Source organism: Carettochelys insculpta, chromosome 13 (genome assembly GCF_033958435.1).
Source record: "Carettochelys insculpta isolate YL-2023 chromosome 13, ASM3395843v1, whole genome shotgun sequence".
Taxonomy (NCBI): domain Eukaryota; kingdom Metazoa; phylum Chordata; order Testudines; family Carettochelyidae; genus Carettochelys; species Carettochelys insculpta.
In genome coordinates this window covers 45,201,850-45,225,191 of record NC_134149.1, presented here as the reverse complement: position 1 = coordinate 45,225,191, position 23,342 = coordinate 45,201,850, and the positions used below count along the sequence as shown (strand labels likewise).

At 53.8% G+C, this 23,342-nt stretch overlaps 2 protein-coding genes across 5 annotated transcripts in view; both read left to right on the top strand.

Moving 5' to 3' along the window:
* The window catches only part of HDAC8 (histone deacetylase 8), a 67,697-nt gene extending 52,135 nt beyond the window's left edge, over positions 1-15,562 (top strand). For all 4 annotated transcript variants that reach the window (XM_075007622.1, XM_075007620.1, XM_075007619.1 and 1 more), the window contains 2 exons: positions 483-588; positions 15,032-15,562. In XM_075007622.1, coding sequence (XP_074863723.1) covers positions 483-588; positions 15,032-15,054 — 129 coding nt within the window. In that variant the 3' untranslated portion in view covers positions 15,055-15,562. The remainder of the gene's footprint in view (positions 1-482; positions 589-15,031) is intronic.
* A 5,718-nt stretch (positions 15,563-21,280) lies between these two features.
* On the top strand, positions 21,281-23,237 carry CITED1 (Cbp/p300 interacting transactivator with Glu/Asp rich carboxy-terminal domain 1). The gene is made up of 2 exons (XM_075007835.1): positions 21,281-21,343; positions 21,794-23,237. The coding sequence occupies exon 2, from the start codon at positions 21,806-21,808 to the stop codon at positions 22,283-22,285; it is 480 nt and encodes a 159-aa protein (XP_074863936.1). The 5' UTR covers positions 21,281-21,343; positions 21,794-21,805; the 3' UTR covers positions 22,286-23,237.
* The last annotated feature ends 105 nt before the right edge of the window (positions 23,238-23,342 follow it).

The following is a 23,342-nucleotide window of genomic DNA, read 5'->3' as shown; positions in this document are numbered from 1 at the left end:
TTTAAAACAGGCAGGTGTGCAACTACCTGTGTGTGGTGCAACAATGCTGAATAGACTTGCCGGGTGTGCCGGGGGGGGAGGGGGCGGAATGGCAAAAAAATTGTATTCACAGCTGCAGTGCTGTAACATATAACTCATAGGTGGAACTTGAATTGTTAGAGAAATTGTAGTGCTCAGGCACGTGGAAGCTCCATAACACATGCATGAATTGAGCTATGTGAGCTGCCTTGAAGTGGAAGAGGTGTTTTACAGCTGAGCAGATTGTGGCAGAGCTGGGAAGGTACCAGTCTTCGTACTAGAGGTGGGCAAGTAGCCACTAAACTAGAGAGAGACAAAAGCTCTGTATGTGGGATATCAGGAGCCCATCTGAAACCTACTGGGCAATGAGGACAGGCTTCTGTCTCCACAGGCCTCCTCCCTGAACCTCACCCAGTTGTTTCTACCCTGCAGTCACCACTGTGCTGATTTCCTTTCCCCTGCAGTTTTTTACAAAGTATGGTCCTGATTACGTGCTGGAGATAACGCCAAGCTGCAGGCCAGACCGCAACGAGCCACACAAAGTCCAAGAAATCCTCAGCATCATCAAAGGTGAGCTGCCCCACCTCCTGCCACCACACTGCCCGGGGAGACAGACAACTGGGAAATGCAAGAAGAATTCTCTTGCTATCTTTATGGCCCTGGCTAGGACGCTGAACTCCATGTTCATGGCATGTCTTAATATACGATGACCTCCATCTTCTGTCCAGCTTGAATGTGATAAGAGGTTTGTTGTGAAGTGTAAACAGTTCTGCATCGTCCGTGGCCCATGGAAGTCTGTAGAATCCAGCCCGCAACCATCGTTCTCTTCCGTATGGCAAGGCAGCCTGCAGAGACCCCAGGCACTTGTTCAGTTTTCATTCTTTAAGACTGTCTGTGGCTGCTGTGCAGAAATTAAATCAAGCACAGAATTAGTAACAATTACTGAGCAGGCTCAAGTGTCCAGTAAAGCTAAATCTCAGGACACCAGCCAAGAGAAATGAGTTTACACCATGCCCCAAAGTTCAACAGATCTGGGCTCTGCTAAACTAACAGGGAACATGTTCAGAGCTAAGGGTCTCAGAGCTCCCTGCTGCTCCTGCTTGCACCTCTTGAGATGCCCACTTCTAGCGACATTTACTGAGTGCACTTCAGCTGCTCTGAACTGCAGGGGCACATGGGGAAGAGCAGGCCTGGCCGCACTGCTGAGGTCAGGACAGAGCAAGGCATGCTCCCACCTATGGCCTGACTGGGGCGGTGGCTAGTACATGCCCAGTGCTCCACCAGCACATTTCAACCACTGGGTTCCTGGCATGCTACCAGATGTACCCTTCAGCGGCGCCTAGTCTGGGTGCCAGTGCTAGTCATTCATTCCCTTCACCTGCTTTTAGCACCATCTCAGGTTTGCTCTATTGAGTTTCTTCCCTTCCCTCTGCCCTGCAGCCGCGCACACCTGCCTCAGACAGGGTGTGTGACAGTATCCCTTAGGAGTATTTTAACCTAAAATTGCACTTTGGGCCGAGTGCTGCCTTCAGAGCCCTGGGGACTCACCGTGTCCTGCATCCCAAGAACCAGTCTGGCACAGGCAGCGCAGAGGCTCCTGCACCTCCTTACCCCCATGCTTTGCCCTGGTGCAGTTAGGTGATCTCTAGAGGTGAGAGAGAAGGCTGCTCTTCATGGCCCATTCATTCCTGGGCCTCTACGGAGGCTGGTGACGAGGAGGACAGTGAGTGCCATGTGCAAGGGAGGCGGCTCGAGCGGACGTGGGTCCTGTGGGAACTAGACTGAGCGCCAAAATTCATTTCTTGTAAAATACCCACCAGCCGTCCATGGGTGGAAAGCTCCACAGTGCAGTGCCTGTGCCAGGTCGCTGAGCTTGCCAGTGCCTTTTACCCTGTGGAAAGATAACGTGAGACCGAATCTGACTAGCTTGCAACACATCTGCAAAGCCCTGTGTCTTGGAGTGGGGTTCACTGGCCTCCGCAGCATCTGGTACGTTCTTCGAGCAGGTCACAGCTGCTGGGCCAGCCAGTAGCCATCACATCAGGAGACTCCTGTTCGTGTGAATCATAGTCCAGATGCGCTCCCTCCCTGCGTCCTAAAGTCCTGCAGTTAGTTCAATGCAGATTAGGGCTGTTTTTCATGTCCCAAATTCCACTGACATCCTGAACTAGATAGAAATTGAACTAAAAAGAGACACAGCTCTGAGTAGGGAGAAAATGAGGGCTTCCTTTTTTTAAAGTATTGTGATTTGGCATATTATTTCTCCTGTGGTGGGTTTGACCATACTCTCACATGTACCCTCTGCCATGCTGGGTGCGCAACAGAACCATGGGCTGCATTGGAACTGAAACTGCATGAGCCGTTGGTGGATTGCAGAAAGAACGCCAAAAGCAGTACTGAGAAACAGTGAATTTGGCCTTAGTGTTTAGTTGTAATGATTGCGCATAGAAGTGGAAACTCTGTAGAAAAGATTTGGGTCACATCTATGTCCATTTAAAACTCCTGGTGTCAGTTGGATTGGTGGAACTCGCATCAGCAGGTGTGTGCTGGAGTGCACCACACAAATGCCTGTTAACAAGCGTGTGAGAAAACAATGGGTGTTTGATTATTGGATCAGTGCTGATGCTGCTTTGAAAGAAAGGGACTTGTAAAAAGTGTAAAATTTCACAAGCACAGAGGGTGCTGCCAGTCATTCACACAAGGGAGATAACTGCGGCGCTGTGCAGCGGTGCATGGCAGGTCACAGGAGCTGAGGACTAGGCATGATATAAACAGGGGGAGCGAATTATTCTGCATCATGTGCTCTGTTCAGCAGTATGCCCATCCCCCATAAACATGATTAGAATCTTACTTTAGGAATGCTTTGGCCTTCCGGAAACCTGTGCAAACTTGGGGTTTGTGATCACCACGTTGGAATGACAACCACTTCCGAATGCTTGTGAGGAGGGAAGCAAGGGTGAACTTGTGCCTCTACGTTGTGCATGACAGATCCTTCAAAGTGTATGCGAACGGCAAGGAGCCTTTGTGGAAGACACGGACGGACATTCTTAATAGGAGCCATGTGCCCAGAGCAGTGTTTGCCAAACTGAATTCAGATGCCTGTCTCATAGGCACTCTGAATTCAGATCTGTGTGTACTGAAATTGCACCAGAAAAAGGACTGCTGCTTCAAGCATGGATGGAAAATTAGTTGTGGTTTCAGCTGCGGTGTATTTGTTCAGAATGTTTTCAGTCAAAGTAGGGTTGGAAACAAGGATAATGGAAAATAGTGGGGCCATGTGGTAGGATCGTATTGCTAAATGGATTGTAGCAGCTCTTGGGGAATGAATTATAGCCACCTAGCTGTAATCACCTTCCAAGCACACACACAGGGATCTCTGCTAACAGAAGGGAGATACTAAGGATGAGAGGTGGAAGGGAGGCTAGTTATACTGCTAACGGAAAAATTGTGTGTGTACTCAACCTATGTCTGTTTAATCACAGGGTTCCCTGTACCCTGTTACCTAACAGGAAGGGGAAAACTCTCGCAGCTCGCAACCTATGTGTCTAGGGTTGTAACAGATTGAAGGTTTAGCAACAGTTAAGAATAGAAGGTTGGGAGGGAGGTGCTTTGTGTTTCAGCTGTTTCTTTAGCTATTTGCTCTTTCCAGCCTGAGCCAGCTGCTCTCCCGGTGCTGCTCTCTTGAAGGTGCTGGGACAGCCTTGTGGGGCTGGCTGCATATTACAACACCAAATGTCCAGCTGCATGTTCTTGGTATATTGCTGGCAGCAGAACCCAGGATCTCCTGACAGGTCTCCAGGTGCTCTCATGTAGGACTGAAGAGGAGGACATATCCCAGAAGAGTTTGTGATGCTCTTGGGGCACACACAGAATCCACACTGAGGTTGGCGGCAACGTGGTTGGCACCAACAGAACCAACATCGAGATCCACGGCACGGCCAGACTCCACACCAAGGCCGACAGTACCGAGTACAATGCCGGCCTTCCCAGCGCTGGCTCAATCAGCACTGTACTCCTTAGTCTCTGGCAATGGGTCGTCTCAACAACCAAAGAAGGCTCAAACTAAAGTGTGGCACCATAGCCCCTCTCTTGACTTGGTTATTGTGACATCACCATTATCTCCATTCTTACCTCTGGAACAAGCCATGCTTGAACAGCCTCTGACACTTCTATCACCTTTTCTTTGGCCTCTATCTCCCTCCCTCAGGCCTGCATCTGCTGTTCTCAGGCCTCCTTTACCTTTTCTACAACAACAGCGCCATCCTCGCAGCTATGCTCATCAAACATCTCCGTCTTTGAGACGATCTCACCTGCTTTATTCTTTCCATCATCATAGTCACAGAAGGCATTCACGGTCCCACTCATCTTCGCCAGGGTTGAGCTTCTGCTGCTACCCACATTCTTATTGTGAAGACTATTACTGGGATGCCGTTATCATAGAAGGTCTAGGGACAGGTCCCCAGATCCATGTCTTCAGTATAGACGCTCAATAACTCCACCATCACTGCAATGTCGATTTTCCTTTCCAAAAGACCATCCTGAGACGCTGTTTACCACTCCTTCAGAACCTGTGGAGGAGCAGTCAGAGAAAGTGTGGAGGAGCAGGCAGAGACCTATCATGCAGGAGTTTCTTCATCCTCTCTGGATGAAGATGTTGGACCTGGTGATAGCTCCCCTTCTGATGATCTTAGACAATTTCAGGAGCTCTTCAAAAGGGGGGCCCAGATACCAGACATTCAAGTTGCGGAGGTCCAGGAAAGACAAAACAGGCTTCTAAAGAACACAAGGCCCCCAACGTCGTCCAAGATAGCCATTCCACTCGACAATGCCGTAACAGAAGCCATAGATAACATCTGACAGACCCCCGCCTCTATTCCAGCTACCAGTAAGAGAGAGGATAAAAAGTATTTTGTTCCATCGAAAGGGATGGAATTCTTGTTTAACTATCTGCAACCAAACTCCTTGGTGGTGGAGTCATCCCAACAGAGGTCAAAAACACCACAGTACAAATCTACAGTATCTGATAAGGAAGCAAAAGGCTTGAGCTATTCAGAAGGGAGGTGTGTTCTTCCACCTTACTGCTGCACATGGCTAACTGTGCAGCACACCTTTCCAGTCATCACTTTGACGGTTATAAAAAATTGGACGGCTTTGATGGACTATCTGCTGGACGATAAGAAGCCTGTCTTGAAGGCTGTAATTCAAGAAGGCTATACTGCTTCATGTACAGGAGTCCAAATAGCTCTGGATGTGGCAGACACAGCTGCGTGCTCCACTGCTATTGCTGCAGTAATGAGATGGGTTTCCTGGCTGCAGACGTCGGGGTACCCAAGGAGCTTCAGACAAAGGTTGAGGATCTTCCCTTTGATAAAGCAGAGTTGTTTGCAGAAACCACTGGTAGAGTCCTGCATTCTAGCAAGGACTCTAGAGCGACACTGAGAACACTGGCTATGTATACATATGTCCCCCGCATCAGAGGAAGAGGTACTACCCATATCAAAGACATTACAACTATCTTTTTCAGTGACAGCAATATCAACAGCGAGGATCTGACCTGGGCTGACAACAACAAAGACCAACAAGATGGCGTAATCAACAAGGGTGCAGCTCTGCTACATGAGCTCCAAAACCGCAGGTTTGACTCCTGTGTCAAGGACTGCACCAGCACACATTGTCCAGTGCAAAGTGCCATCTTGCCATCTGTTTCATCATCGCCTGAGACCCTTCTACCAGCAGTGGTCCGCCATCACAATGGACAGGTGGGTGCTGGTAATCATTTCCACAGGATGTGCCATCCCGTTCCACCCCCAGGTCCCCCACCGTTCCTCTTCAGGGATCCATCTCTCGAGATCTTGCTGAAACAAGAGGTAGAGCATCTCCTCTCCGTAGGATCTGTAGAGTGGGTACCAGACAAATTCAGAGGCAGAGGGTTTTATTCTCTGTACTTTCCCACAGAGAAGAAAACAGGGGTATGGAGCTGGATTCTGGACCTAAGAGCTCTAAACCACTACTTTTGCAAGCAAGGGTTCAAGATGGCCACTGTTACTTCTATAATTGCTGCACTGGACAATGGAGATTGCTTCACAGTCCTCGACCTACAGGATGCTTATTTTCACATAACTATTCACCCCGCACAGGTTTACACTAGGCACAGAACATTTCCAGTACAGAGTGCTGCCCTTTGGCTTTTCTTCGGTGCCCAGAGTTGTCTCAAAGACGCACTCGGTGGTATCAGCCTACCTTCGTTGCCTAGATGTTATAATCTTTTCCTACCTAGACGATTGTCTTTTAAAAGGATATTCATGTGCGGCTGTTCTTTGGATGATAACCCTCACCATGACGACATTTCAATTCCTCAGCCTCAGCATCAATTTACAGAAATCAACAATTGAACCCAGGCAGGACACAGAATTCATAGGGGCCCGATTCAGTTCTGTTGTGGCGAGTGTGTACCGACCTCCTCCGCGGCTGCACACCACTCAGTCATTCATACAAACCCTGACTCAGCCCCACAGTACGGTTAGTAACTTGTCTGCAACTTCTGCGCCACATGGCCGCCACCACATTTGTGATGCAGAATGCCAGACTGCGTTTCTGCTGCCTCCGACACTGGCCAGCAACAGGATATGCGCCAGTGAAGCACACTGTTCACAAACGGGTATCCCCAGCCGCACAGGTTCTGTAATCCTTGTGGTGGTGGCTGGATCTCAGAAATCTCCTGTCAGGGGTTCCCTTTCACCCACCCCCACCTTCTGCCCTTATAACTATGGACACTTCCAGTACAGGTGACAAATAAGTGCAGGGATGCTGGTTGCAACAAGAGACGGCGCTACACATAAATCTGTTGGAGCTCACAGCGGTGTTGACCACATTCAGGTGCCTTCTACCATCTATGTTAGGTGCAGTAGTCGGACTATTCACTGACAATGTCACTACAACGTATTATGTGAATCACAAGGCGGTGCCAGATCTCACTGTCTCTGTGCGAAGGCCATCTGCCTATGGAACTGGTGCATTACAAATGACATCGCTGTAATAGCCTCATACTTACTGGGTATCAACAATGTCCCGGCAGACTCTCTGAGCGGACAACTTGCACCAGACCACAAGTGGGAGATTCGTGCCGACGTTCTTTGCTGCATTTTCCGCAGTTGGGACACTTCCCGCATGGATCTCTTTGCAACCTACCACGTCAAAAAATGCCCCCATTATTGTTCCAGAGTGAGCATTGGTTGTGGTTTGCTCTGCGACGTCTTCCTCAGATCTTGGAAGGGGCCCTTGCTTTGCACCTTTCCCCCAGCAGTACTCGTACACAAGGTCTGCAAAACGCAGGCCAGAGAGGGCCTGTCTGACCCTTGTAGGTCCCGCCAGCGCTGGTTTCCAGTTCTGCAGCACGTGCTGTCTTGCCCTCCATGCCCCCTTCCCATTGTTCCGGGTCTGCTTACATAGAACTGAGGGGCACTGACACATCCACAACCACAAACATTATGCCTCATGGTGGGGCTGATACTTGGTTCAACTTAGTTCAGTGCCTCAGAGGACCCGTGTTCCGAGCAGATGAAGAATGTACTGATGCATAGCAGGCGAACTTCCACCCGGAAGACCTATGTCTATATACTCCGTCTACATCCTGCCTTTGTTCCCAAAGTCTCCTCAGAATTCCACATAAATGAGCCGATAATATTGCCATCCTTCTACTCTAGACCACATGCTTGAAATGGTGAGATGAGGCTCCATTCGCTGAATGAAAGAAGGGTGTTAGCCTTTTATATAGACGGAACAAAAACCCTCCCATAAAATGGACACGCTACTAGTATCTCTCACCCAGAGATCGAACGGTGAGGGATTATCATCACAAAGGATTTCAAATACGATCACATCTTGTATCAAAATATGCTACTTATTGCATAAAGCCACCTTACCAGCTCCATCTAAAGCACATTCTGCCAGAGCAATGGCAGTCTCAACAGCCTTCTTCAGAGGAGCCTCCCTGAAGGACATTTGCAGGGCAGCAATGTGGTTGTCCTACGACACATTTGCCAAACACTATGCGATGCATCCCCAGGTGGCCAAGGACACGCGCCTCTCGGCAGCCGTGCTTTCCGTGGCAGACAACATCTGACTCTGGTACTCTCCTCCATGTCTTAGGGGCACTGCTGTGGCGTCATCTCATGTGGAGTCCCCACAGGGACCACTCATTGAAGAAAGAGAAGTTACTCACCTGGCTAGTAATGATGGTTCTTTGAGATGTGTCGCTCTCGGTGCTCCTCTACCCACCCTTCCTCCCCGCTTCGGAGTTTCCTGTTTTTATGTTTTTTTCAGATGCTCCTAGGATGGCTTCGAGGAACTGGCTCAGACTGGATTGCACACATGCCCAAAAGTGCACGAAGGGCCCAGCACACTCCTGCACATGCGCAGTCGGGCTAACTACAACTTGGAAATCTCCAGTCTGTGGCTCCGGGGCGAGCCCAACACCCAATGTGGAGCACCCACGGGAACACATCTCGAAGCACCATTGTTACTACCCAGGTGAGTAACTTCTCTTTTCCAGTGGAACAGCAGAAGGAAGAGAACTGTTCACCATGTCTACAGAGACCTTTGGCCTTGACTAAGCTGGGCTAATGGAGTCAAACAGAGATGGACAGAGAGAGAATGGAGTACAGAGGAAATAGGAAATACAATACAGTATCATGTGCCATCCGAGCTGGAATTGCCTGTTGAAGGGTTTGGTTCTTTAAATGGTGTCAGGCTGTCCCGTCTGTTGAAATGTAAGCAGCTCAGTTGGCCATTGTGTAAGAATGCAGCGTGTTTGCCAGTCGGCCCCATTCTTGCCAACTGTTTAGAGGCTGTCTCGCCGAAGCAAATAAAATGAAAGCCTCACTGAGTAACTGTGTCTGAAGAGCTTAATTGGCTGCCTGAAGAACAGGGAATAAAACAACCTGTTTTTCCATGCTGCAGAAGCCCCAGAAGAATGGAGAAGTAACAAAGGCCCGGGACAGCGAGCTACCAAACGCTGGGCGGGTGAGGCAGCAGCCCGGACCGAAGCATCCGACAGCACAGCGTGCTTTTCTTCTGCCATGCTGGGGTGTTTGAGTCTGGTCAGTGCCCTGGGCAGCCAATAGCCAGCAAGCCCCTGAGCTTCTGTAACTCACCCCCACCCTGTGTGGGCTCTGCCTTCCTCTAGTAGCACTGGGCTGGCCTGAGCCTTGCTGCTAATTAGCGTAGGCAGACAAGGCTCATGCTGTGAGATCCCAGGTTCCGTCACAGCCAGCATGCCACTCCGGGTACTCCGCCAAGCACACGCATGCCTCAGGCAGAACAGAAAGCCATTGGGATTAGCTACCTAATGTTGTCCTCCGTACCAGCAGGCACGTACTGGATCAAGAGCCAGAACTGGGAGGAGGAAGGGAAAGAGACCTCCCAGACCCTAGGCAGGGACCCAGATGAGGTGACGTTACTCTGCGGCTGTGGTGGGATGCAGTGACTTAGCAAGAGGATTGAACATCACAATAGGATGAAAAGCTGAGAATCCCACTGTTCTCATTCTGGCAAGCTACGGTGAAGGGCTGGCAAGGTGTGATCGGTGCCGTAGCACAGCTACAGTTCTGCAACTCAGCCAGCTCAGTTCCCAACAGCAGTCTTTGCGCTGCTGACTGCTCAGTTGTTCTGGCTGCTCTTGGCTTTTCCAAACTGAGTCGTACCAGACCCTAACTACTGTGCAAAGCAATAAATATCCACAGTGGTGCATCCATTCCTCTGGCATGCAATAAAAGCCTTTATGATCTGTTTGGGATATAAAGCAGCGAGTCTACAGAAAACCTGGTAGTGTTGAGATGGGGGAGGGAATCCTGGCACAGGCCTGCGCGCTGTCGTTATCAGGTTGTAACTCTTGCATATTTGAAAGTAATTGAGCGAGCGTTGCCAAGTCGTTTGCCAAGAGTCCTAGGAACCTGAGCCACTTCTTCCCGTGTGAGACTCAAAGAACAAAAGCTATAGATAGGTCGAGAGCCTCAGACCCATTCACGCCGATGTACATCGGAGTCTCTAACCTGGAGCTTCACTTGTGTGTAGATACAGAATTACTGTGCAGCTCCCTGGCTTTGCAGTGGCTTCCAGGAGAGCCAAGGGCTTACAGAGGCTTTTGTTCATCCAAGGAGGATGCGAGAAGTGTTCTGTGTCCCAGAATAGCTTGTTGGCCGTGGCACTAGCCTAGGACTCGAGAGGCCAGGTTCAAGTCCTTGCTCTGTCCCAAACTGTCTGTCTCCCCTTAATCACAGCACTCTGAATCGGTCTGTGCCACAAAGCCAGGTCAGCCTAACTACATGGCTCAGCTGAAGACAGTGCTGTGCCCTGTGTGATTTAATGGAGGTAAGCGCTGGGTAGACAGCACAGCCCTCACTCAGAGGGGTGGAGTTACCATAGCAATGGAGAGCTCCTTCTGCTGCTGCAGAAAATGTCTACGCTACAGTGGTCCTGCTGCTGTACGACCGTAGCATTTCCCTGAGTTACTCCAGGCCTCATTTTCCCATTTGTACTATGGGGATAACAGCCCTGCCTTGCCTTCCAAGAGTGGTGGGGATGACTATGGGTCGCGTCAGTGAGGAGTTCAGATGCTAGGACCCTCTTGGGACTGTCGATTGATGAGCTGAAACACCCCAGAGCCCACCTTCAGGCCCTCCTGGGAATCCCTCAACCTTCTGCCTTGCTGAGTCAGACATTCACGCTTTCCCCAGCCTTTGCACTGAGATGTGGTCACAGCTTACAGCAGTGTAATGCTGACGCTGAGAGCAGCTCAGCTCTGGGAAAGCTCAGATAAAGGGACTTGCCTCAGTACCCCGGTGCACAGCCCCAGTGGGACCAGAATCCCAGACAAATCTGTCTTGCTCTGTATAAAGTTTTATACCAACCAAGCTTACATATTGTCCACGCTCTTTCCTATGGGTAACCCCCTCCATTGGGTAACAGGTATGTACACTGGGCATATTACTAAACAAAAACTAAGGTCAAGAAAGTCCTCATTGGGGAACTCCTCTTCACCTATGATGCAGCCCTCATTGCTCATAATGAAGACACACTGTAGTCACTGATGGATTCTCTGTCCAGAGCCTGCAAGTTGTTTTCCTTTGACATAAGCATGAAGAAAACTGTTGTATTCAGTCAAGACATACCTTGGTGACCCAGTGTCTTTCTGGATAACAGCCCATTAGATGTGGTTCAACAATTCTGTTACCTTGTATCTGCTATCACCACCAACCTCTCCCTGGACGAAGAACTGAACATCAGAATCGGGAAGGGAGCTACTATTTTTAGCAGACTTATGAAACAGCCACGGAACAATCCTAAGCTGACAGTGACAACAAAGATACTAATATACCAGGCATATGTATTGAGCATCCTGCTATATAGATCTGTGACATGGACCGCCTACTTGAAACAGGAGAAAAAATTGAATTTTCCATCTTCACTGCCTCTGCAGAATTATGAATATCAAGTGGCAAAATGAAGTTTCAAATGCAGATGTCCTGTCAAGATCTGGCATACCCAGTCTCATAGCAATCCTCAACAGCAGAAGAGTATGATGGCTGGGTCATGTGAGAAGAATGGGTGACGATCATCTTTCCAGAGAAATCCTCTTTGATGAACTGTCATGTGGGTTGAGAACAAGAGGAAGACCAAAGCTAAGAATTCAAGGATACATGCAAAAATGCCATGGAAGAATTCAACATCGATTCAAAATCCTGGGACTCTACATCCATCACCAGATCGAAATACCTGGTGACGATGGCTACAACAGGGCACCTCATCCTTCGATAGTATATGTGCCAGCCACGCGAAAGAACTTTGTCTTAGAAAGAAAAACTCTCAGACTCTAGCATTCGGAAATAGACTGACATGCGGTTATTGCAATCGACTGTGCAAATCCAGTATTGGACAGATAAGCGTTGCGCGAAGCTGCAGATTCACACACTGCCCATAGATCCTCACCACTGCTGCTAGCCACTGTCTTTCAAGATGAAAAGGGGCCGTAGTAGTAGTAATAGTGTGTTAAATATAAAAAATAGGCTTTAAGTGGTTGTAAGTAACAACACACAGAGCAAAGTAAGTTACTAAGCAGAATAAAACAAACCAGCTAAGCCTAATGCACTGAGGATCTAGTTATATGTAATACCTGACCCTAACGGGAGTTATGATTATCTTCTTCTGCATCCTCCCTGGCCTGGGTTTGCCGTTCCCCCAGGTCACTCTTAGGTGTTTCAATCAACAGTCACCTGGGGTGATACTCAGGGGAGTCAGTGACATCTGGCAGCCAGCCCTAGCGTTTGGTTTCCCACCTTTCGATCACTTTTGTCCAGAGCAGGAATCTTTTGTGTGCGGTATAAGCTTTTTCTTACAGTGAGTGGAAAAGTACAATTTCCAAGGTGGGAGGCAGCATCAGGTGACCTAAAGACGTGTCCTTTGGGAACTCTGAGCCCCTCCTACTGGCTGGCTCATAGGAAAGACTAACCCATTTATAGCTCATTGTCCTTACCAGTGAGCCATCCTGTTTCTGAAATACCTTCCTGACCCTCATTGAGCATGTCTTCATTAGCAACCCAGGCTAATACTCTGTAGTTCTCGCTTCAAAGGCATGACTGACACATGCACACAAACAGGAAAACCCTATTCAGTAGATAACAGCTTTTTAAAACGGAGCATTTTGCTTAACGCATTTTTCAGTTATGCATATTCATAACCATATTTCCATAAGGTATATAGATAGCCTCAGGGCAGTGTCCACATGACAAAAGCTGCTGCTGCCACTGGCCCTCACGATGGAGATGTGGGACTGATTACAGCAGGAGTCTGTCACTCACTGGGAAGATCTTTCAGGTCAGGGAGCAGGTGAGTCTGTAGTGGGAGAGATGCGTACAGCGTATAGGTTGTTGTGTCAGTAGAGAGGATAGCTGTCTGTATACAGGTAGGGCTGTCTGGTCAGTAATAGATTTGCTTGCAGTCCCTATGTGGCCTTGGGTCTCCTGACTTCTACAATTTAAGTCCATGTGGCTTTTTCCCATCTCATGGCCTGATGCCTTCACCCACCAAAGCCTAGTAAGTGGCAAAACTCACCTAGATTTCGGTGGGAGCAGGCCCCTGATTTGGGCTAGGAAAACTAGTATCTGAGCACCTTCTAGTCATTTGATAAACAGCAGGCTAGCGTCTGTCATGAGCACCCCCAGGAGATGCGTGCAGTGCTGTGCTTGGGTCTGTGTAATTCCAGCCATGCTGCCACATGGTTACGTTTGAGGAGGCAGACCAAAGAGCTGTGTCTGGCCGTTCTAGGGGATGCTGGGGAGGTCTGTGATGGCTCTTGGTTCCTGGGGCAGTGTGTTCCACAGCCTCAGACTGGCCCCAAGGAAGCGTCCTCCCACGCAAGTAGTAGAGAGCCCCATCTTGCCAAAGTGAAGCTCTCAGCAAGAAAGAGTCCCTTGAAGATGAGGCTCAAGGCCTGGACCTGGAGTCAGGCTTGTGTGGGAAGTCAGAGCTGCATGAAAGGCAGGCGGGAGCACACGGCTCTGGCGGGAGGAGGCGCCTTTGAGCCTTGCTCACAGGAGATGGGCACCCGCTGAGAGTTCCGGCCATGGAGTCGTCCCAGCATGTTGCAGAGGGGACGATGGTCAAGCCACAGAAGAAGGACAGTCAGACAATCAGCACCATTACAGCAGCACCTAGATGTCCTCTCACTGCTCCGGGCTGGCCGTTCCGAATGCTGTGTAGGGGCAGATCCACTCAAGTGACAGCTCTCGGCTGGCAGGGCTGAAGGCTTAGGGGTATGTGCACTCAGAATAGCCTAATGGTCCAGCCAGCCTAAGGTCCCATCTTCCAGGACTGGCCAGTGCCAGCTGCTTCCAAGGGAGTGAATGGAACTGGCGATGGTTGAGTGATCCCTTGCCTGGCGTCCACACCCAGCTTCTGGAAGTCAGAGGGTTAGGGACACCCAGAGTGTGAGGGTATGGCCCTGCCCATCTTGGCTCAGAGCCATCGGTGGCTCTGTCCCCCAGGAACATACCTAGTTCTTTTTGGAGTCCAGAGAGTTTTGGCCTCCCCAGTATCCCCGGTAATGAATACCAGAGGGTGCCTGTGCATTGTGTAAAGAAGCACGTACTGGGGTCTGGTAAACCTGCTGCCTGTTAATATCACTGGGTGAGCCCTGCTTCTTGTGCTAAGCGAGGGCGTAACCATCCCTTCCCTAGTCACTTTCTCCACACCAGCCATGTGGTTCAAGCCCAGGGGTCTACCTGACGTGCCCCTGAAGCGCTCTGCTCTGGAAGGCCTTTTAACCCCCCGCTTAACACAGTTACCGTTCCATCAGGGGAGTGGTCTGGGACTGAAATACAAGGCCGCTTGTGACCCCGCGCGAGTCTCGTAAATACCCAGATCCTGCGACCATGAACCAGACTGCATCGTTACGGACTTCCAGGGAGGGCCTGCACAGCATGGGGGCCAGGCAGTGCTGCCAGCCCCAGAGGGTATCCCCAGCAAGCGGAGCCCTAAGGAGAGGAAGTGTTCATGGCTGGTACCTCTGGACCAGTCAGCCTCCAGGCTCGATGCTTAGTGAAAACAAGTTGTTCCCCTTCACAGCCCTCAAAGCCGGCTTTGAAAGAGCTGTGGGACCCAGCACAACCCCGCAGTGAGAACAGGGGCTTGTTTGGCAGGCTGGGAATTTGGTTTGCCTTGTGGGCTAGTGTGTTTGTATCACTTACTGACTGGTCAGCTCTGCCGGTGACGGCGAGAGACATGTCACCAGCAGGGCTGTGATCTCCCAGAGCTCAGACTCAGCAGGGCTTTCCCAGCGTGCTCCAGGCAAACCCTGCTTCTCGGGCTTTGAACGAGACCGGCCCCAGTCAGGGCACAGCAGAGCTGAAGTCACAGCAAAGGGCCCTATCCTCAGCCAAGAAAGGAGGGTGGCCTGCCTCCCCCTGAGACTGAGCTAGTCTGACTGGACATGTGGCTTTCTCTCTCCCTTTGTTTACAGGGAATCTGAAGCATGTGGTTTAGCTGACAAGGAAAGCTCATGTTTCCACGACAGCAGAGTGCTTCCTGTGCCCAAGACAGCATGTTTATGTGAGCTGCTTGCGAATTTGTGGCTGCAGGGGAAATTTGGAAGAAATTACTTGTTTCCTTTTTTTTTTCGGTAAGTGGCTGCGGCTCTCTGGTGGCTGTGAGCACAGAGCAGCCTCAGGGCTGGGGGGCAGGCCAGCCGCCAACCTCTAGCCCTTCGTTCCAACAGATTCTAGCTTATTTTTTTACAAAACTGCTTCTATTCTTCCAGACGGTTTTTCTAATTATCTTTTTAAGGGAGGTGGTGGGTGAGAGCTGCTCTGAGCCACAGACTCTGGGTGCCATTTGTACTGGGCCACCCTCCTGCTGGGATCCCAGGCTGTCAGGTGCAGCTGCTGTGAGGTGATCCCCAGAGGGGGCGCATTGAGCAGCAGGCTGCATCCTGATCTGGGGAGGAGCCACAAATGTCCTTCTAAACGGTTGTGTTTTTAACAATAAAAGAGTTGAAATATTTCTGCTGTGCGCTGTGTCTTTGCACGCTGCCCATCCCCTGCTCCCTCGAACTCCCCCTTTGCTGTAGCCCTCTGTTGTCCTGAATGTGGATTGTCACTTCTGTGGGGCAGACACTGCCTTTTTGCTGTTGGTCTGTGTGGCCCTGGCCCAGGACTGGGGATCCCAGCACAGCTGCAAATACAGACAGCAGGCAGCCTAGCCGGGGCGCTGTTAGCTCTTAGTGACAGCCCTGCTACCCCCATGTGGGACTGGGCCCAGAGGCTGCTCTGTGGCAGGGAAAAGGGCTGGATTGGTCCCTAGCCGCTGGAGGAGGCAATTGGCCTCCTGGAGAGTAGAGCTGTTATCCAGACTTCTGTGCTGCTGCAGGCGCCTGACACTGTTAACCCTCCATTCCTGGGGCTGCCTCACCTGCCGTGAGCCTCCTCCGCTCCCCTAGGGGTGCTTGCCTCATGAGGGGTATGGCTGAATGTAGGCTGAGCGCCCTGTGCTCCATTGCTGCCTCCCGTGGAACTGCTGCCAGAGCAGAGCTTTGGGGCCTAGCTGGGAAGCTCTCACAGCCTCCCCTCCTGCCAGCTCCCAGTTGAGCGCGAGCAGGTTTGACCCGTCGCAGCGTCAGGGCAGCCCTCTAGCTCCTGATGAGCTGCCAGCGTGGCCCTCTGCGGCGCTCCACTCGTGCTTGGCAGCAGAGCCTCAGCCGCCGGCAGCCAGGAAACCAGCAGGCAGCTCGCGTTCCGAGCCTGGCTGAAGGCCAGTATGAGCTCCACTGCCAACACCCCCGGGAGGCCATTAATTGCTGCTGCTGCTGATCACTGAGACACATCCCTGACCGGGTGGGTACTTTGTGTATAATCACAGCCAGCAGCCGGAGCACTGGGTCCAGCTGATGAACATCGGCCCTGCCCCGGGAAGTACCTTGCGTTAGCCCCAGGGCCTGGTTGCCAATGAACGAGCACCGCTCGCAGCCTCCCCTCCGGGGGGCTCTGTCCCATTCGGAGTGGGGGTCTCTGGACCGCCTGGAGGGGAAGGACAGCCTGGGGTGGGGGTTGCTTGTCTGCGGTTCCTTTGCTGTCCTTGGACAGATGTGTGGCAGTGCAGGTTCTGCCTCAGCCCCTCACCCTCCGAGCCCCGCGTGGGAGGTCGTCCTCCAGGGCTGCAGTGGGAATCAGTGCACGGTGCTGGAGCTGGTCACCGTGTGGGGGCAGGAGCATCTCAGTGGGAGGGGAGCGGATCCCGGGGTCATGTGTTTGGTGGTGCGTTTTTCAAGGAGGTTGAGCTGGCGAAAGATGCTGCCTGGCCGTCCTCGGCCCATTGCATTGGTGCAGCAATTCCCTGCGCCCTGTCCCGTGCATGCCCCTTTCACTCCAGCTGCGAGGTAAGCGGCGCCTGCAACCCCCGAACAGCCCCTGCACCCCGTCAGTCCTCCCAACAGCTGGACCCTTCCTCTGCTCCTCCCTGACTCACTGGGGCTCCGTGCAGATGGTCCCTCTTGCACCTCCATGGCCTCATGCTCCCTCTGAGCTGTGGGGCCACCATCTGGAGCCCCACGTCCCTGCCTGTGTGCCGATAGCAGGGTGTGTGCTGGTGCAGTGACGTCAGTCCCAGGACGTTAGAGAGACAGTCGGGGTGGGACTATCCTTGATTTTCAGCATTTGCAGGTGAGCTTGGAGCAGCTTGAGCCCCCCAGCACTGGCCTCATGAAAGCCACCCCCCCACCACGTCCCTCTAGCAGCAGGGTTGCATTCTGTGCCAGCCGCGTTTGGGTCCTGTGGCAGTGGGGCCTGGTGTGGCATTATGTGATTGAAATACAAACATACAGATCATATGGCTGACCAATCTGGTTAGCCTCTGTGATAAGGTAACTGGCTCTGTGGACATGGAGAAGTCAGTGGATGTGATATACTGACTTCAGCAAAGCTTTTGATATGGTCTCCCACAACATCCTTGCCCGTCAGTTAAGGAAGTATGGACGGGCTACATAGGCTGTAAGATGGATAGGAAGCTGCCTAGACGGCCAGGGCAACAGGTAGCGATCAATGTCTCTATGTCTGCTTGGCAGTCAGTTTCAAGCGGAGTGCCCCAAGGATCAGTTCTAGGGCCAGTATCGTTCAACATCTTTATTAACGACCTGGATGAGGGGATGGATTGTACCCTCAGCAAATTTGCAGGTGACACTAAGGTAGGGGGTCAGGTAGATACATTGGAGGGTAGGGATGGGGTCCAGAGAGACCTAGGCAAATTGGAGGATTGGGCCAAAAGAAATCTGATGAGGTTCAACAAGGGGAAGTGCAGAGTCCTGCACTTGGGAAGGAAGAATCCCAAGCACTGGTACAGGCTGGGGACTGACTGGCTAAGTAGCAGTGCAGCAGAAAAGGACCTGGGGATTACAGTGGACGAGAGGCTGGATATGAGTCAACAGTGTGTCCTTGTAGCCAAGAAGGCTAATGACATATTGGGGTGCATTAGGAGAAGCATTTCCAGCAGAGTTATTCCCCTCTGCTCGGCGCTGGTGAGGCCACATCTGGAGTATTGTGTCCAGCTCTGGGCCCCCCAGTACAGAAGGGATGTGGATGCATTGGAGAGGGTTCAGTGGAGGGCAATGAACATGTTTGCAGCAAAGCCCAGGGAGGTGTCTAGGAACAGCTCACAATTGGCTGGTTATGATATTGTCATTTGTAGGCTTCTGTCTTTCCTATATTTGCAGTTGTGGGCACTGGCTGCATCCCTGTATTTCAAACACTTGCCTCCAGGCGACACCAGCAAGAGGCTTGGCCACTGTACTGTGAAGGGACTAGTCAAGCTGAACAGATGTACGTGACTGACAGTGGTCCTGGGGAGCCACCAGTCCACCTCTGAGGAGCCTTCTTGTGACTTTCAATCAGCACCCAAGAGAGAACTTCTACCTGCTCGGAGCTGAGCTGTGCAGAGATGGGATGTGCCCCTGTGACCCCAAGCTCCATCTTATTGTGGTACATTTTCCCAGTCTCTGACCAATGGGATTCCCTCCACATGGCAGGACATAGAAGAGGCCCTGGAAATGCTGCCATTTTGTCTTCAGTCCTGCTGCGTATCTGGGAAGGAGCTTTTCTACAAAATGAACCTCTAAACAAAGGCCTGAATGAACCATCCAACCTGCTCCAGAGCCTTCACTTCAACCAACAGTGTATTCCATCCCAGGTACAGGTCTGAACCAAGAATTTTGCCATTGGTACATGTGTTTGATTCCTTTTAATAATTTTAACTTTCATTTATTTTCTTCATTCCATGCCTGGATGAGAACATTTCACTTGACCCTGTAGGCCAGTGGTTCTGGGTACGTGTATGCGGAGCTCTTCCAGAGGGCACATTCACTCTGTTTCTCAACCATTTTTTATGAATTAAAAGGTGAGGCTTATTTTATATCCATCTAATGTTTTTATTTATCCTTTCTACACAATCTGTGCAATGGACAGTTTATCCCCTGTAGGCCATTTCTTCCAACTGACCAGGTACAATTAAGTTGTTTGAACAAATGTGTTGCAATGGCAGAAGAACGTATGTCTGAAAATGGTCGGTACTGGAGTGCATATATAAAGGGGCACTTTATAAAAAGGAAAGGTTGAGAAACACTGCTGTAGGCTTGCACGTTAGCGGCAGCGGGGCAGCGGGGTGGCTTGTGGGCAGCGTTTGAGAAATTCCCAACCTGCTGTTAAACTGAGCCAGTAGAAACAGCAGGTTCCTGGGGCCTGATTTCCGCCCCCGCCTCCCACGACGCACATATCCCATGTGCCCTGGGCAGGGTGCCCCTTCTTGCCACATTTCTTTTTCAAGAGCCACTCACGCAGAGTCTGCTGTGCCAGGAAAGTTTGTTTCCTGCTGCTTTAATTAGATTGCGGAGGGATAAGTCCCAGGGCGCAGGGGCTCCCAAGGCGGCTGGCCTTTGTTTTTATCTGAGCTGTTTTTCCCTTTGGATGCAAACAGCAGGAAATCCAAGTGGAATGAATTCAGCTGGAGGCCGTTCCCATGTCCCCATCTGGCCAGGACGCAGTGCTGCCCCTGCAAACAGGACACGGAGCCACCCCTGGGTGCCAGAGCTCCCTCCTTCCCTGCTTGCCTTCCCCAGGGAAGGACCTGTCTGCCCGGATTATGCCCACCCCAACCCTTGGCTGCCCATATTCTGCTGATTGGCTGGAATGGAAAAGTGACAGGCCGAGGGAGCTCTGGGCATGGTGACATGGGCACCATGCCAGTGAGTGTGGTGGGAACTTTGGATTCATGACCTGCTCCTGAGAGTTGTGTCCTCCTCACAGCACAGAGCTGGGGCTTAAGGCCTGGGTTCTCATCCAGGTCTCTTCATGACTTTTCCTGGGACCTCGGGCAAGTGGGGCCTCAGTTTCCCACTGGAGAAGGAGCTGGTGGCACTGTCCCCCTTTGCACAGTACACTGAGCTTGGAGAAAAGTTTTGCAGCACCTGGCAACTAGCATCCCCCGCACCTGAGCACTAGCAACACCCTGGGCCTGACCTGGGAGAGGCGCGGGCAGAGCAGGGCTTTGTGCCACTGCAGGAGCTGGGCTGGCCCCCAGTGCACGTCTCCAGGCCGCGGGTGATGTGCCCACCAGGGGGAGCAGGGGAGACAGTGAACCTCAGCTCAGCCTGGTGCTAAGGGGCCGGTTTGGACAGTGGGGCAGTGAACCACGGGAGCAAGTTACTAGAGACTGTGGTGGCCAGGCAGTGGGGTGGGGCCAGCCTCAGTGGCTACGAATGGCCTGAGTCTTGGGAAGGGCCCGTTCCCATTGCAGGAGGAGGGACAGACCCCAGGAGCACCCCAGGGATTTGGTGGCCTGTGCCCGCCTGGCACTGAGCCGTTGCCTCTCGGATGCACAAGCCGTCAGTTGCTGCATTTGCTGCAGAAATGAAGCTCGCTGGCACCAGGCACTGCCTGTGACCCTGAGATTGGCCAACCCGGGCACTGCCTGGGGCTTTCCCCACGCTGCCCTGCAGCTGGGGCTTGTTCCTCCCTGGGCAGGGGCAGGGGCAGGGGCCACATCACCCACGTCCGCTGCTAACGCGTGTGCCCCAGGATGTCCCCGTCCCTCGGCACAGCCGCTGGGGGAAGGGCTGAAAGGCCAGAGTCCGTGACAGTCGGTGACCTCGGAAAGCAGCTGGGTTCGTGCAGATGTGGGCAAGCCCCCGGCTGGCCTGGGGCTGCGGGTGCACCAGGGCACTGCCGGCCTGGCCAGCCCTGGGGGCACGGTGGGCAGGGGCGCGTTCACCTGCCACCCGTGCACTGTGCCAGCCACAAAGCCCCTGCCGAGCCCGCTGTGAGCCGGGGCCGGGCGTGCCCCGTGGGCCGGCTGCAGCCCTTGCAGAGCCCGCCGTGAGCCGGGGCCCGGGCGCGCCCCGTGGGCCGGCTGCAGCCCTTGCAGAGCCCGCCGTGAGCCGGGGCCCGGGCGCGCCCCGTGGGCCGGCTGCAGCCCTTGCAGAGCCCGCCGTGAGCCGGGGCCGGGCGCGCCCCGTGGGCCGCCCCGCAGGAGCTGCTCAGCCCGGAGCTGTCCCCGTCCAGCCGGCTCCTGGGGCTGCTGCAAAACCAGGACAGGGATCACCACGGGCCTGGACCGGAGCGCCTCAGCCCGGCCCCGCGCCGGCCTTTGAGCAGCCGCCGAGGCACCGCCCCGGGATCCCGGCCGCGTTTTGGGTCGGGCTCGGCCGGCCGGGCCATGTGCGGGGCTCGCCGCGGGTATAAGAGCGCAGCGCAGCGCGGCGTGTCCCGGGCCGAGCCGAGCCGAGCCGGGAGAGGTGAGAGCGGGGCCGGGACTGGGGCTCGCCGCCCCCCGCCGCTTCCCGCCGAGCCGCGCTGCCAGCCGCTCCCGAGGCTGGGCTGGAAGGGGCCTGGCGGATGCCGGGGGGGCGGGTGACTGCTGCTGGCGCCCCCGGGGTCTGTGTGTCGCAGGGGGGTCCCTGGATCCCGCCCCCGGTGACTGCGACCCGCGGCTGACGCTGGTTTGCAACCTGCGCTGGTCCTGCCTTCCGGGGGGAAACTGAGGCACAGGGGGGTGGCAACGCTCGGCGCTGGTGCCCCGTCCCAGCCGCAAGTGACCCCGGAGCCCTGCCTGGCTCCGCCCTGGTCCCCCTGCCAGCAGGGAGTTGGTCTGGGTGTGCTCCACTGCCCCGGGCGGAGAGCAAGGCCCCGGGCAGGCGGGGTGGGGTGCGGCTCTTGTTCTGAGGACTCCCCTGTCTCTCCCCCAGGACCGGCAGGAGATGAGCTCACTGGTTGTTCCCAGCCTGAGCATGAAGGAGCACAAGGCTGTGACCACCCTGCACTATCCTGGGGTGGGCGTGAACGCCACCAAGGCCGGGGCTGCACCCCACGTGGCCAGCACGGGCACCCCGCCCTCCAAGCAGCCCTGCTTCGGCCTGCAGAGCGCCCCTCACCTGCTGGCCAGCATGCAGCTGCAGAAACTCAATAGCCAGTACCATGCCCTGGGGGGCTCGGGGCACCTGGCTGAGGCTGGGGCCGTGCCGAGCTGGGGCTTTGGAGCCCAGCCCCTGGGCCAGGGGGCCCTGGCTCACCCCAGGGGCTCCCCCAGCCCTGGGCTCATAGACTCCGACCCAGTGGATGAGGAGGTGCTGATGTCACTGGTGCTGGAGCTGGGCCTGGACAGAGCGAACGAGCTCCCGGAGCTGTGGCTGGGCCAGAATGAATTTGACTTTGCCGCAGAGTCGCCCTCCAGCCGCTGATGCTGGACTGAGCTCGCCACAGGCGGTCCTGCGGAAGGCAGGAGGAGGACAGCCACGGGGGCGGCTGGCATGAGGGCCCTGGCCCTCTAGCGTGGGGGGAGGACTCTGGGCCGGGTTACCACTGCGGCTGACTCCCTCCACGCCACTCAGGGCAGTTCAGTGCAGCTGAAGAAACTGCAGCATGGCTGGTGGTCAGGGGGCAGCTCTGAGCCCTGTCGTCTGGTGCCTGGCGGGGTTGCACCTTGCTGTGGAGGGCCGGTGTGGCAGGCTGCCTGGTGCTGGAGGGAGGACCGGTGCCTGGAGCTACATCCTGAACTGCTGCTGGAGAAGTAGGCGGATTGGCAGGAGAACATGGCTGGCCAGAAGCTGAAGACAATGGACTGGAGGCTCTTGCAATATGTCTGCCCTGCTGCCGCCTGGGGAGCAGCTGCACCAAGGGCTCCCTCCCCCAGCTCTCAGGGACCAGCACTGTCTTTACCCCCCCAGAGAGCCAGAGACTCGCTTTCCGGAGCAGACTGCCGGGGGCTAAGCACAGCACCTGCGCTGCGGGGGGCACTGGGCCAGGCTGGGAAGGCAGGGCCTCTTTCGGGAGCAGGCTGGGGTGGCTCCCCTGTCTCTGCTGGCGAGCAAGGCAGGGGCTCGATTCCTGGCACCCTTTGAAGTCACAGCCCTGGGGCTGCTGCTGGAGCAGGTGACTGGCTGGCTAAGGGGGATGCTGCTGACGGTGCTCTGGGCCTGCTCCTGACCTCCCTGGTGTGATGCAGGGACCATGCAGTGCCCATGAACTCAGAGCTGGGGGCTAGTGCCCTGGTATCAGGCTGGCTGCCCAGCATCTGCCTCCCCCAGCCAGGGGGCTGAACCCTGGGCCAGGAGGAGTGAGCCTACAGCAACGCTCAGCGCTTGCCAACCCAGCTGTGCTGGGAATGCCCATTAAACACCAGGCTGGAACAAGCTTCTGAGCGCCGGCTTCTCATTTACCAGCTGGGACTGGTAGCGTCTCCTGGGGGAGGCAGCACCCAGCCTGTGATGGGGGGGGTGCAGTGAGCAGAGGGGTGAA